The sequence below is a fragment of the Asparagus officinalis genome, chromosome 7 (genome assembly GCF_001876935.1).
Source record: "Asparagus officinalis chromosome 7, Aspof.V1, whole genome shotgun sequence".
NCBI lineage: Eukaryota > Viridiplantae > Streptophyta > Magnoliopsida > Asparagales > Asparagaceae > Asparagus > Asparagus officinalis.
Window position 1 is genome coordinate 42,416,213 of NC_033800.1, and position 14,537 is coordinate 42,430,749.

The window sequence follows — 14,537 nt, forward strand, 5'->3', positions numbered from 1 at the left end:
CAGGGGCCTAAACGCAATTTCCCCTATTAAACGCATGAAATTGCACAAAAGGGCAAAGGACTATTAGTATGACCCAAAGAGTCAAAACATTGTACCGAGCTAAGAATTTAGTTCGTGCCATTTCAGAGAGAAAATGTCGCGAAACAAGTGAGGAGTTGGTGATTGTTGAACAACTACCTCTTCCCCAATAACCACCAAAGCTAACTTTTGGTCTCCAAGAGAGTTCACAATATAAAAATTGTGTATCGCATTTCAACGCCACCTAACAAATTTGCGTATTAGATTGCATTCACTGGTATGCTCAAGTTTGTATGATGCAATGGTGTTTAATTAGTCAAGTATGTGAACGTGACATACGTCTTATAGTTATTAGAGGAAATAATTATATTGTGACATCAGTGTATTCATTTTACTATTCAAGTAAAACTGGAAGTGTTTGATGCTATAAATACCTCCTTTCTTGCAGAAAAGAACCAACTGTGAGAACTTTCCAACAGCCTCATTAATTTGGTATAATTAAATACTATGGCTCCATCTCTCAATGTCAAGCACTTTTGCTTTGCCATAGCTATGCTCACGCTAGCCACACCTTTGTGCAAAGGTCTGTGTAGTCTCTCTCTCTCTCTCTCTCTCTCTCTCTTAACAAACTTCATACTTGCACAAACCAAAAATTAATCAGCACGACTTTGTTCTTAAAATGTTGCAGGACAATCTGCCCAACCACAAGACTCGGTCCAAATCGTCGCCAACGCTGCACTTTGTTTCGATAACAAGACCGTAAGCTTAGCCATCTCCATTCTCTCCCAGTAACGAACACAATCTCAATTATACTAATTACGTATATTTGCAGGTTATTATGAACTGTATATCATCGGCAGCAATGCTTGCTAATGGAAGTTTAAACCCGAACTCTACTTTCTGTCAAGGGCCTTGTTATGGGCATGCGATGCTGATGGTGAACTGCTTGGATGGAATTTTCACTAACTTTCCATTCTACAACGCCGGTTTGTTTCAAGGAGTGAGGGCAATCTTTCAGGTATCCTGCGGGAAAAATATTACAGGTACCGAAGTATCTGACACTGTACATAATTTAGCTCAATAGTATGCATCTGATACTCTATGTATGTAGTATGCTCATACTGAGATTTTGTTGCAGGTAGTTCAAGTGAGAACATTGTGGCAACTAGCCATGGAGGTGGGCTGGCCATTCCTGTCGATTTAACAGCATACGTTTCCATGCTCCTAGCTTCTGTTTTCCTCTTCTGATGCTCCTTTAACATATTTACCTTTCCATTATTAATTATTCATGTAGAAGAAATGTGGTAACTACGAGATGGCAGTTTTCTAATTGTCGAAAAAGACTGCAGGTTCTTTGTTTATTCTTTGTGTTTTATTTACCGGGTCTACTGGTAATTTCTTTTTCCTTGTGAGTATTCTATTCATTGTGTGAAGAGATTTGCAAAGGATTGAAGTATCTGATTGTCAACAAGTACGTATTACTTCGGATTAGTAAAGAGAAATTAATAAGGTGTCTCATGTAACATCAGTCTATCTATGTCCATTATCATAAATATAACAAACCTGAAATCCATGAGTACATCTCCTATGCACTAAATGTTGGGAATTTTATGGAGATAAACCTGCGGAATTAAACACTAAACGAACAACGACATCAATAAAAATACCACAAGCAAGCAAACACCAACATTTAACGTGGTTCGACAAATCGTGCCTAAGTCCACGGGGCAATTCAGAGAGAAATATTCCACTATGAATCAAGAGTAGAATCCCTCCAAGTTACACTTGAACTTGAGAATTAAATCATAAGAGAATATACAATGTTACCTCTAGAGCAACAAAAACCTAAAATCCGTCTCACCAAAAATCTGTAACTCCCACGGAGAAACCAACACCGTACCTCGACGGTGTCATCGTTCTGAAGACAACAGCTTTTGAATCACTGCAATCGGACAACCGAACGATCCGGAATCTGAACTTTTCTCTCTCTCTCTCTCTCTTCTCGGATTACTGTAGCATAGGGGTTACTGTTCATTCAGAAAACAAAAAACAAGTTTTTCATATATAGCATTCTCTAAACATATTCCTATTTCAAATAAATCATTCAAATCCTCTTCTAGATAGAGTTCTAATTCATATGGATTTCATGTGAGACTTATCTTAGGCTGGACCTACAACAATCTCCTCCTCCAGCCCAACGAGAGGGTATGCCAATTTGTAACTCCTTAACGAGAGTTCATGCTGGCCAATCGCCAACACAAGTCGGTCTTTTCTTTGGAAACAATATTCGTTAAAAAATCTACTGGATTTTTATCTGTGTGAATCTTCTGTAGCTTCAACTCCTCTTTCTCAAGAGCTTCTCTAAGCCAATGATATCTCACATCAATGTGTTTCATCCTGGAGTGGAATGTAGAATTCTTACTCAGATTAAGAGCACTTTGACTATCAATGAAGATGTAATAATTATCCTGCTGTAAGCCTAACTTCTGTAGAAATCTTCTTAACCAAATCATCTCCTTAATTACCGGCTTTTACAACTGTAATATATTCCGCCTCTGTTGTAGATAAAACAACACACTTCTGTAATCTGAATTGTCAAGATACTGCTCCCCCTGCAAAATTGAACAACCAACCTACGGGAGACTTCTTGTGATTGAGATCACCTGCCATATCCGTATCTACAAAACTATATAATACTACCTTCGAACCTCCAAAACTCAAATACAATCTGGAACTGTCTTTCAAATATTTTAAGATCCACTTTACACCTTCCCAGTGAACTTTTCCTAGATTAGAAAGAAACATACATCAAACTTCCTATAGATGAAGAATAAGGAATATTCTCCATCTTACTCTTTTTCTCATCTGTAGTCGGGAAAAATTTCTTGCTAAGCTTCAAATGACCTGTAAGAGGAGTACTCACTGACTTGGCATCTTTCTTATTGAATCTATCAAGTAGTCGTTTAACATATTTCTCCTGTGATAACCACAACTTTCTGGCTTTTCTATCACGAGCAATATCCATATCAAGAATCCGTTGTGCCAAGCCCAAATCCTTCATGTCAAAGGATTTAAATAAATCCTTCTTCAGCCCACCGATTATCTGCCTATCATGACCAACAAGCAACATATTGTCCACATAAAGCAAAAGGATAATGAAGCTAGAATCTAAAATTCTTTTGAAATATACACACAAATCTGCAACTGTCCTCTGGTAGCCATGACTCAACATAAAAGAATCGAATTTCTTGTACCGCTGCATGGGTGCTTATTTCAAACCATAGAGGCTCTTCTTCAACCTGCAAACCATGTGTTCTTTTCCATTTACTTCAAAACCCTCCGGTTGCTCCATGTAGATCTCCTCCTCCAAATCACTATGAAGGAATGCAGTTTTCACATCAAGCTGCTCAATCTCGAGGTCTAAACTACCTGCTAACCCCAAGATAACTCTAATGGACGTCATCTTCACAACCGGTGAAAAATCTCATCAAAATCAATGTCCTTTTTCTGATCAAAACCTTTCACCACTAATCTAGCTTTGTATTTCTGAATCTCTTTGTAGCCATCCTTCTTTAACTTGAACACCCACTTGTTCTTCAAAGCTTTTCTATCATTCGGCAAATCCACCAACTCATAAGTATCGTTCTTCTTAAGAGACTTCATCTCTTCCTTCATAGCCTAGAACCATCTGTTCTTGTCTTTATGAGTATGTGCCTCCTGAAAGCTCTCTAGATCCCCCTCTTTTGTCAGCAAAGAATACTCTAAAAGAGGATATCTCGTGGATAGTCGATGCTCTCTAGCTTATCTCCTAAGTTGTGGCTCTGCAAATTCCTGTCGCTGGTGATGCTTCCCCTACTGAGGAGCCTCCTGTTCGTGATCCTGATCACTGTCTCCCTGCTCTGATATCTAACTGTCATCATTAACATCATCATTATGCACCTGCTCTATATCTGTAGGATGCAACTGTACTGAAGACGAAACGGGTATCATATCTAGAATCTCACTAGCAACACTCTCTGATTGCTTTGCTCTCCCGAGATCTGCAATAGTCTGATCCTCCTAAAAAACCACATCTGCTCGTCTAATAATTTATTTCTTTTCTGGATCTCATAGTTTGTAGCCAAACTCATCTTCTTCATAACCAAGAAAGATGCAAGGAACCTCTCTATCATCAAACTTCTGTCTCTTCTCCTTCCTGGACCAAACTCTCTCTGGAATATCAAAACCCAAAGGAACTGAAGGAGACCTGTTGATTATGTAGCATGCAGTACGAACAGCTTCAGCTCAGAAGCTCCTAGGTAACTTCGTCATCTTCAACATGCATCTGACTTTCTCCACAATGATCCTATTGTACCTCTGATGTCAAATATCATGCTTGGAGTAATAATCTCTAAACTGAATGGAAGTGTATTCTCCTTTATTATCAGTACGCAAACACTTTAACTTCTTTCATGTCTGTCTCTCCACCATGAACTGAAACTGCTGGAAGACAGAAAACACTTGATCCTTTGTCCTTAACAAGAAGACCTACATCTTCCGTGATGCATCATTAATAAATGTGACAAAATACTTATTGTCACCTAAGAACTCTACCTCAATAGGACCAAAAACATTAGAAGAAATCAAATCAAGGATATTATCTTTTCTTTTAGAAGGCTTACTAAAAGAAACTCTATGTTTTATTGCCAAACAAACAATAATCACTAGGGGTGAGTGAGGAACCTTTGACAGAGGGAATGAGAGACTTCTTTGCTAATATCTGTAACCCATTCTCGCTTATGTGCCCGAGCCTCCTATGCCACAAATTGAAAGTGTCACCGTCTTGAGCCACACTCAAAGAATCATATGAAGCCTTCGCTTGAGTCTTGTATAAATTGTAACATATGCTTCCTCTAGCCACCACAAGAGAGCATTTAGTGATCTTACATTTTTCTCCACCAAATTGGATTTCATATCCTATTCGGTCCAAAGTAAGACCTAAAATCAAATTGAGCCGCAAATTGAGAACATGTCGCACATTCTTTAAGATCAATGTGTATCCGGTATCTGTCTACAAGTGTATATCCCCAAGTCCCATAATCTTTTAGTAGCTGATATTGCTCATCTTCATATTACTAAAGTCACCTGCTTTATACGACGTAAAAAGGTCTCGATTGGAGGTGGCATGGCATGTAGCGCCTGTATCCACTATCCACTCGGAATTCTGACTTATAACATGCATACAGTCTTCTTCACTACAAATGAGAATAATATCGGTCTCAGACAAAGTAGTTGTAGTGTCACTGTCAGCTTTCTTCTCATCTTTCTTTTCATCTTTGTTCTCAGCTTGCTCTTTCTTCAATGCCCAATAATTCTTCTTGATATGATCTGACTTCCCACAATAAAAACAATCTCTCCCTTTAGACTTTGATCTGTCGTTAGATGTGCCATGACCTCTGGACTGGTCCCTGTACCTGCTCTTGCCTCTGTTCTCTGTGATAAGTGCCTGTGAGTTATTTGTGCTGGTGAACTTCCTTCGAGTCTCTTCATTGAATAAACTACTAGTAACCATACTCATCGATAATACACCATCTGGAGCTGCGTTGCTGACTATCATAACCAGTGTCTCCCAACTGTCTGGTAACGAACTCAATAGTAATAAAGCCTATAGCTCATCATTGATAGTCATCTTCATGGTAGCTAACTGATTAATCAAACTCTTGAACTCATACAAGTGCCCTGCTACGTTGCTTCCTTCTTTGAATTTCAAGTTCACCAACCGCCTCATAATAAACGTCTTTTTTCTAGCGGTCTTCTGCTCGTAGAGATCCTCAAGCTTCTACCAAAGAGACTTCACATTAGTCTCACCCGATACATGATGAAACACACTAACGTCGATCCACATCTGAATATAATCGATCACCTTCTTGTGTTGTTTCTCCCATTCTTTGTCAGTCATCTTTTCTGGTTTGACTCCATCTCCCTCAATAGGGTCATGTAAATCTTTACAATATAGAATATCTTTCATCATAGACTTTCATACTTACCAATTGGAATCATCCAATTTTATCATTGTACCAAAACTCTCAATATTTTCTATCCCAAAGCATGCCTCGAACCAGGGCTCTGATACCACTTATTGGGAATTTTATGGAGATTAACATGTGGAATTAAACACTAAACGAATAACGACACTAATGAAAACACTACAAGCAAGCAAACACCAAGATTTAGCGTGGTTCGATAAATCGTGCCTACGTCCATGGGGCAATCCAGAAAGAAATATTCTACTATGAATCAAGAGTACAACTCCTCCAAGTTACACCTGAACTTGAGGATTAAATCACAAGAGAAAATATAGTGTTACCTCTAGGGCACCAAAATCCTAATACCCGTCTCACCAAAAATCTCTAACTCTCACGGAGAAACCAACACCTTACTCTCGACAGCGTCGTCGTTCTGAAGACAACGGCTTTTGAATCACTATAATCGGACAACCGATCCGGAATCTGAACTTCTCTCTCTCTCTCTCTCTCTCTCTCTCTCTCTCTCTCTCTCTCTCTCTCTCTCTCTCTCTCTCTCCTCGGATTACTGTAGCGTCAGGTTACTATATATCCGAAAAACAAAAACATGTTTTTCATATATAGAGTTCTCCAAACTTATTCCTATTTCAAATAGATCATCTAAATTCTCTTCTAGATAGAGTTCTAATTTAAGTGGACTTCATGTGGGAGTTATTTTAGGCTGGACCCACAACACTAAAATGATCCATATGCATGTATTTTATGTTGTCTAAGATGGACAATTTGGGAGATTGCAAAGCAATTACTAACGGGCTTCTTGTTTATGCAAAGCCTAACGAGGATTTTTGATCATTTTTTAATTGTTTGGATCTTTATGTGTAAATTGTTCATTTTTTTGAGAAAAAGGATAGACTACCACAAAGGTAATCCAGCCAACTAAATTAATCAAAAGTGGTTGTTACATAAAAGAAATACACACCCCCAACCAAGAGTGAGTATTATAGTCCATATCAGAAGCTACAGAGAATGAAAAACAACACCCCTCTGTACATAACCATGGATCTCCAACAAAAGGAAGATCATAATAAGATCTGACAAAAAACAAAAGCAGAACAGTTCACAATGGAACAGAGTTCTAAAGGATAAAAAACAAAAAAACATCACTACTGAACCATTTGTAACTCATTCTAACTGAATCACCATGCTCTCCACACCTCTGTCTTCTTTTCTAACCGCTCCAGCAGCTTGAAATCTATCAGCATTCCTCTTTCTCCTCCTTTCCTGTAATCTGGCAGCTCGAGCAGAAGCCTTTTCAGAACCTAGCCAAAATGTTGCGAAGGTCATAATTTTGTTCAAAAGCTCAAGGGACTTATTTCTTTTATTAGAAAAGATTTTATCATTACGTTCCTATCATATACACCAAACTAAAGAACAGATGAGCACATCCCTTTTCAATTTATAGTTCTCAGCATCTCCAGTTTTCCATTTAAGCCATATTTCTTTCAAAGAATGCAAACTAAAATTTTCATCAATCTCCAATTTGAATTGAATTGATCTCCATACTGAGTAAACAAACTCACATTTGATGAAGAGATGTGTGTGATTCTCCTCCAATTTAGAACATAAACAACAAGTTTTATCGACAAGAACTCCTTTCTTTTCCAGAACGTCTTTTGTATTCAAACTTTGTCTTAGAGCCAACCAGACTAGGAATTTCACTTTTAAAGGAATAGGAAGCTGCCATAAATTTGCACAATCATATCTTACACCCCCATCAATTAAAAAATGATAGGAAGATTTCATTGTGAAACTCCCTCTTGTCTCCCACGACCATTTTCTTTTATCCTCCCTTTGCTCTAGACAGATGGAATTTATTAAACTCATCATAGAACAATATTGGGAAACAAGAAGCCTAACTAACTGCTTCTTAAACTGAATATTCCATCTCCACATATTATTCTCTTTTTTTCTCATACTATTAACAGCAGCAAAAGGATATAATGTTATAACAAATAAGGATGGAAATACAGATGCAAGAGTAAATGAGCCTAACCATTTGTCCAGCCAAAATAAAGTATGATTTCCTTTTCCAACCTCCACTTGAGAGCTGCATAAAAATGATTTCCTTTTCCAACCTCCACTTGAGAGCTGCATAAAAAACTTTCAATATTAACAAAAAAGTTCCTCCAAAAGTATGATAAAAGAGCTCTCCCGAGAGCTGCATAAAAAACTTTCAATATTAACAAAAAAGTTCCTCCAAAAGTATGATAAAAGAGCTCTCCTAGAATGTATGTATTCTGTCCAGTTTTTCTTTTCAAAATATTTATAAAAGCTAATTTGTTTCCAAAGACCAGGCTTTCCATCAAACCATTTCCAAAGCCATTTTCCTAATAAAGCTTTATTCATGATTCTCAAATTTATGATACCTAAACCACCACAATGTTTAGGTCTACATACCTCCTCCCATTTTACCAAATTAGTGCATTTTTTGTTATCCAAGGAACCAATCCACAAAAATCTTCTCCTTATTTTATCAATTTTATCAATAATCCATGAAGGAAAAAAAAAGAAAGATAACAAAAAAATTGGCATAGAGGATAGGACTGAGTTAACTAAAACTAGTCTACCACCACTTGATAAAGATCTGCCTTTCCACAAAGATAGTCTCCTTTCAATCTTCTCAATCAAAGGGAACCAGTCATTTTTTTCAACTTACCAGGCCTTAAAGGCACTCCAAGATAAGTAATAGGAAAATTTACACTTTTATAATTCAACATAACAGCCAAATTCTATTGTAAAGATTCATTAATCTCAAGAGTAATAAGAACACTCTTATTGAAATTAATCTTTAAACCAGATGCCAACTCAAAACAATATAAAATCAGCTTCAAAACTGTTAATTGTTCTCTTTTATTTTTACAAAAAATCAAAGTATCATCTGCATATTGTAAACAGACAATTTTATGATTCATGTTAACTGGGCCTAAGCCTTTAATAAGATAAGAATTAACTGCTAATGATAGCATTGTGGTAAAAGAATCAGCCGCCAACACAAAAAGAAGTGGTGACAAAGGGTCTCCTTGACGAACACCTCTTTTAGACATAATCCAACTTCCAGGTTTACCATTTATATTAATGGCAGACATGCCTCCTTTTAAGCACATATTCACCTAATTAATTCATTTCTCACCAAAGTTTTTAGCCTTTAACACCTCCAAAATAAAGTCCCAGTCTAACATATCATAGGCTTTTGAAAAATCTAGTTTTAATAGAATTCCTCCTTTTTTATTATTCTGAAAACAGTCATCAATAATTTCTTGAGCTGCAGCTACTCCATCGAGTAAAAATCTGTTCTTAATGAAACCAGATTGAATTGAATCAATAAGCCACTCAAGCTTGAAATTTAATCTGTTTGTCAAAACTTTGGTAATAATTTTGTAAACCACATTAAGAAGGCTGATAGGTCTGTAGTCATTAACAGTAATAGCCTCATTTTTCTTTGGAATAAGAACAATATGAGCATAGTTAATTCTATTGATCTACAATTTGCCTTCATAAAATTCCTCAAAAAGTCTCATAATATCCAATTTCACAGACTCCCAAAAGACTTGAAAAAATAAGGCAGGAAAACCATCAGGACCAGGGGATTTATCACCATTCATATGAAAAATGGCTTTATGAATTTCCTCTTTGTTCACTCAAATCCGCAAGTGCACGGATATCGTTATAGCGATGCAAGGTCGTATCCTCAGGGGCTTCGTTGTTAATTACTGATTTTCACTATTTTGTGACTATCTTAACCAATCGTGTTAAAAAGTATGATTTTTGACTATCAATAACGAACACGCTAGCTAGTATCAACGACGAATTCACTCAATTAAAAGGATATAGGATTGAACTTCGGTTTCAACTCTGGTTCGAATCAATAAATTAATCAATTGTTATCGAATCTCTCAATGCATTAAGAACGACTAACCTATGATAACTATTAGTCTCTTTCGACGACTAAAAGTCGTGTCTAATTCAGCCTAACAACCTATTTTCATAGTGTTAAACCAAATTAAACCCATTAAGTTCTTGTTAATCCCTCATGTTCTCAAGAATAATTAACCTGCTTTCGTGATCAATTAATTCTTGTTCAATTACTATTTTCCGACGTCAATCTAACCTTTCAGTTTAAATCAACATCCTAAAAGAATTAAATCAGTGGCTAATTGAATTAACCCTAGGCAATTAGATCTAGCAGTTGAATAATGCAAATCGAATGATCAAAAACAACAACAATAAGTTCATTAATTCATAACCACAGCCGAACCTTGTTCAATCCCAGATAAGACAATTACTCACACATAATTGAGTTCATTAATTCATAACCACAGCCGAACCTTGTTCAATCCCAGATAAGACAATTACTCACACATAATTGAAATAGAAAACATGATAACAATAATAAGACAATTACTCACACATAATTGAAATAGAAAACATGATAACAATATATAAGATCATAATCATAAAATAGAAATTGAAATAGATCAGAAAGATAAACCGTAGTGTCGAAGTTGCGCACAATTCTCCACAAACAGCAGGTTCCAAAGCAAAAGAAAAATAATCTAAGAGTTTTTGTAGAGAGAAGAAGAAAAGAAGAAGAAAGAAATATCCAGATCTCTAGCCTGCAGGTCCTCTCTGATGCTTCAGGGCGTCTCCTTTTAATTCTTTTCCAAAAACGTGTTGAAAGATAACTTTAAATAATGCTCCAGATCGCATGATAACTGACTGCTGTCATCCAACACGGCTGTGCAGATCGACATTACCAGGCCGTGTTTAATTCTGTTTCGCTCTGCTTTCTGGGCTTATCTTCTGTAATCAACACGCCTGTGTTGTTGAACACTGGGTGACCATGTAGCCACTTTTCATGCATTCCTTGACTCCTTCTTGACTCCGAATCCACGCTAAACTCCAGTAATTCCTACACAATATATATAGAGCAGTAAACAAGAACTAGGGAGCTTAACATGGCGAAAATGCAAGGAAATACATCAAATAACAATGAATCCGTAGGTGAAACATAGTCAAAATATAGATAATATTCATGTTTATCACTCTTCACAAAAAGGAATTTCAATATCACTAGGACCCCAGTCAATAAAAGGGAATAAACCATTCCAATCCAGTTGACATCTATGAGGCACATTTTGACCAAAAATCTGATTGTAATGATCTGAAAAAATCTGGGCTATACCAATCTCAGAACTCACTTCAACATCATTATGAGTGATAGAGGAAATCAAATTACTCTTTTTTCTACCATTGGCAATTTTATGAAAATATACAGTATTATTATCTCCTTCTTTAAGCCAATGAGCTTTTGATCTTTGCTTCCACATTTGCTCCTCTTGAAAAAGGATCACATTTAACTGAATGATAATATCATTTTTTTTAATTACTTCATCATCTTCTAAATCTCTATTCTCCTCTATAGTTTCCCATTCTAACAAGCTGTCCAACAGACCTTTCTTTTTTTGTTTGACACTGTAAAAATTTGAATGCACCCATTGCTTAATTCATTTTCTCATAAATCTCAGTTTACCAACAATGTTTTTAGCAGCAGATTCACTCTTAGGAGCACAGTTCCACCATATAGGCACACTTTTCATAAAGTCATCAGACTGTAACCAAATTTTTTCAAATCTAAAAATTTTAGCTTGCTGTTGATTTTCCCCACAGTCAAAACTAATGGGAGCATGGTCTGATAATTGGCTACTAAGACCTTGTTGTCTGGAAAAAGGAAAATTATCTTCCCATTCAGAGTAAATGAAAACTCTGTCAAGTCTAGCCATAGAAGGTGATCTTCTTTTATTTGTCCATGTGAACTTTCTTCCATGAAGAGGACTATCTATTAATTCCAATTCATTAATCACTTATTTAAATTCTTCCATATCTTTTCTGTGATTAGTTTTCCCTTTTCTTTCTGCAGAATTAATAGTAACATTAAAATCACCCGCCATAACCCAAGGTCCTGAAAAAAAATTCTTAACATCTCTGAGTTCTTGCCAAAAACTCTCTCCTTATTACAATGAGGACCATATTTAGATGAAATGGTCCATATAAAACCATTTTTCTTATTTTTTAACAAAACAGACAAGACATATTTACTAGATATTTTCTGTATCTTCTTCCATATATTATTATTCCAACCAATCATAATTCCACCAGAAGCCCCAATAGAGGGTACAAAAGCCCAATCATACATGTTACCTCCCAGACTTTTAATAATATTGTCAGAACAACAGCTCAATTTTGTCTCTTGCAAACATATTATTTCAAATTTATTCAAATGACAAAAATCTTTAACTCCAAATATTTTTGAGCTCAAACCCAAACCTCTAACATTCCATGTAACTAACATAGAAAATAGAAAAATCTCCTCAAAAACAAAAACTGGAGCCTACTCAGAAGTAGCTCTCTCTTGTTCCATCTGCCTTACTTTTTTGAGGGGATCAAAACTCCCTTGAGGCTCAAGAATGATAGCACATTTAGAAGCATAATTTTGTAACTGCTTATTAGAGCAAGCATCAAATTTGAGGCTCAAGAATGATAGCACATTTAGAAGCATAATTTTGTAACTGCTTATTAGAGCAAGCATCAAATAAAATTGGAACAAAATTAGAACCCAAAGAAGAGGAATTTTCACCTGATCCACTAGAAGAAGCACCTGGAGTATTTTTTATAATATTTTTCATTGCAGCTCTTGAAGTAGCCCTATCCAATGCAGACATGGGTTCCATATCCACAAATCTTGAACATCTCCTGACAAAGTAACATTTGGAACAGCTTCAAATTCTGTGGGTGGTAAAGAATTCAGAGGTTGAATAATAGGTATATCTTCTTCCTTCTCTGAGATTTCATCATTGTTGAAGTGTGTTGGAAGAATTAACCATTTATCAATCTCACTATTATCACTCTTAGTAATAATTCCTTCATTTATAGGAGTCTCTCCCCCTTTGTGATCTGGCATACCCTCCCTGGTAAGAAACACATTAGATTCTTTTTCATCTTTAGAATTCTTTTCAGCTTCTTCATCATTACCCTCACCATAGTCTAATACTTGATCAGTAAGAACTAAAATATCATTCATCTTCATCTGTTCTTGTTATTGTTCAACCCCCAAGTCTATAAACTGTTCAAAATAATCTTCCACGTCAGTTACCACCTGTTCTAGTTGTTGCTCCACCTCAATATCGTTTGATATATTTTCTCCCTAAGTTCCCCACTCAGATTTTTTATTCTGGTAGAAAACTTTTGCATCAGTCCATAACCTAGCAGCAGGAGAATTCCATGGATTATTCCTCAAGTCTTGCTTAACATTCCATGAAGTAGTCTCAGAACCTTTCAAAGAAGAAGAACCAGTTCCACTATCCTTCCTTCCTTTAAACCACTTATCCTGATAAGAACTTTGATTGGTGTCATCTAATTGGTCCACCTTCTGTTTTTTCTTTTCCCCTTCATTTAATTCACCCATAATAGACATAATAGAAACCTCAATGTTATATTGATTCTTTCCAACAACAACCTTCAGAATTTTAGGAATATCTATGTATTCTAAGCAACAAACCAGCATCACAGCATCCACAAACTCAGTACAAGCATTGGTTAATGAATCCAATTCAACGAGATCAGCAAAAGGTTTAACCATCAAATCAAAAGATTCTTTATTCCACAAATGAGGTGGAACATTTTTCAACTTAATCCACACATATGATTTTCTTTTTTCTACCACATTTCCTTCCCAAGCACTCCATCTTCTGAGTTTAATTTTACACGATCTCAAATTAATCACCCCCATTCTTATCAAATCATCCATCTATTTCCACGGCTATATTTTAACCAAAACTTCTCCATTAGTAAACAATCTCACATCCCAATGCTTATTCATAGGAAAATAAGCTCTCAGATCCAATTCTAATCTTTCAAGAGAAATATTACCCCCTTCAACAAAAGAAACTATAACAAAGTTTCTAAACTTCTGAAAACCAGAATTAACTTCCCCCTCAAAATTTAAGATAGCAGCACTAAAACGAGGACGATCACCTGAGATCTTCAGCTCGGCTTCCAAATCTCCATAATCTCTCAGCCCTTGGTCTTGAAAATGCACAATATTCTCCTGAAGAATATCCTCATCCACCGGATCCAGAGGTCTTTTGCCCTTATTTTGTTCTATAATCTCTGATGAAGAGTCTTGCTTTCTTGTAGAAGAGAAGGCAGAGGAAGTTCTTTCTCTACGCCACTGCCAAGGGTTAGAATGATCAGATCTCCCCCCTCGACCAAGGATCTGCCCAGCTCTTCCTCTATTGCCTCTACCCCCAACATTATAGTGACCTCTAGATCCTCGACCCCCAAAAGGACCACGCCCACCATCACTAGATCCTCTTCCTCCATAACCACGCCCTTTGTTATCAGATCTATCACTGTTACGATCATTTACTCTACAATTTCTTGCTTCATGACCTATTTCTT

General features: G+C 36.4%; 1 protein-coding gene and 1 long non-coding RNA gene across 3 annotated transcripts; one reads left to right on the forward strand and one right to left on the reverse strand.

Annotated features, from left to right (window-relative positions):
* Positions 482-1,489, forward strand: LOC109850824. Of its 2 annotated transcripts, none has more exons than XM_020420886.1 (4): positions 482-601; positions 707-777; positions 851-1,061; positions 1,157-1,489. In XM_020420886.1, the coding sequence occupies exons 1-4, from the start codon at positions 526-528 to the stop codon at positions 1,264-1,266; spliced, it is 468 nt and encodes a 155-aa protein (XP_020276475.1). In that variant the 5' UTR covers positions 482-525; the 3' UTR covers positions 1,267-1,489. The 2 variants fall into 2 exon arrangements, with proteins under 2 accessions (XP_020276475.1, XP_020276476.1); XM_020420887.1 differs by having other exon boundaries at positions 851-1,036.
* LOC109849747 lies at positions 7,007-11,109 on the reverse strand. Its single transcript, XR_002249227.1, has 3 exons — positions 10,570-11,109; positions 8,074-8,127; positions 7,007-7,339 (listed from the first exon to the last, which is right to left on the reverse strand). It is a non-coding gene; the product is annotated as an uncharacterized LOC109849747 (long non-coding RNA).

Bases quoted from the DNA above. Each gene is read 5' to 3' on its own strand.
- LOC109850824 (XM_020420886.1), top strand. From the start codon at position 526: ATGGCTCCATCTCTCAATGTCAAGCACTTTTGCTTTGCCATAGCTATG. The intron at 602-706 runs GTCTGTGTAGTC...AAAATGTTGCAG, and splicing joins AGCCACACCTTTGTGCAAAG to GACAATCTGCCCAACCACAA. The intron at 1,062-1,156 runs GTACCGAAGTAT...ATTTTGTTGCAG, and splicing joins CTGCGGGAAAAATATTACAG to GTAGTTCAAGTGAGAACATT.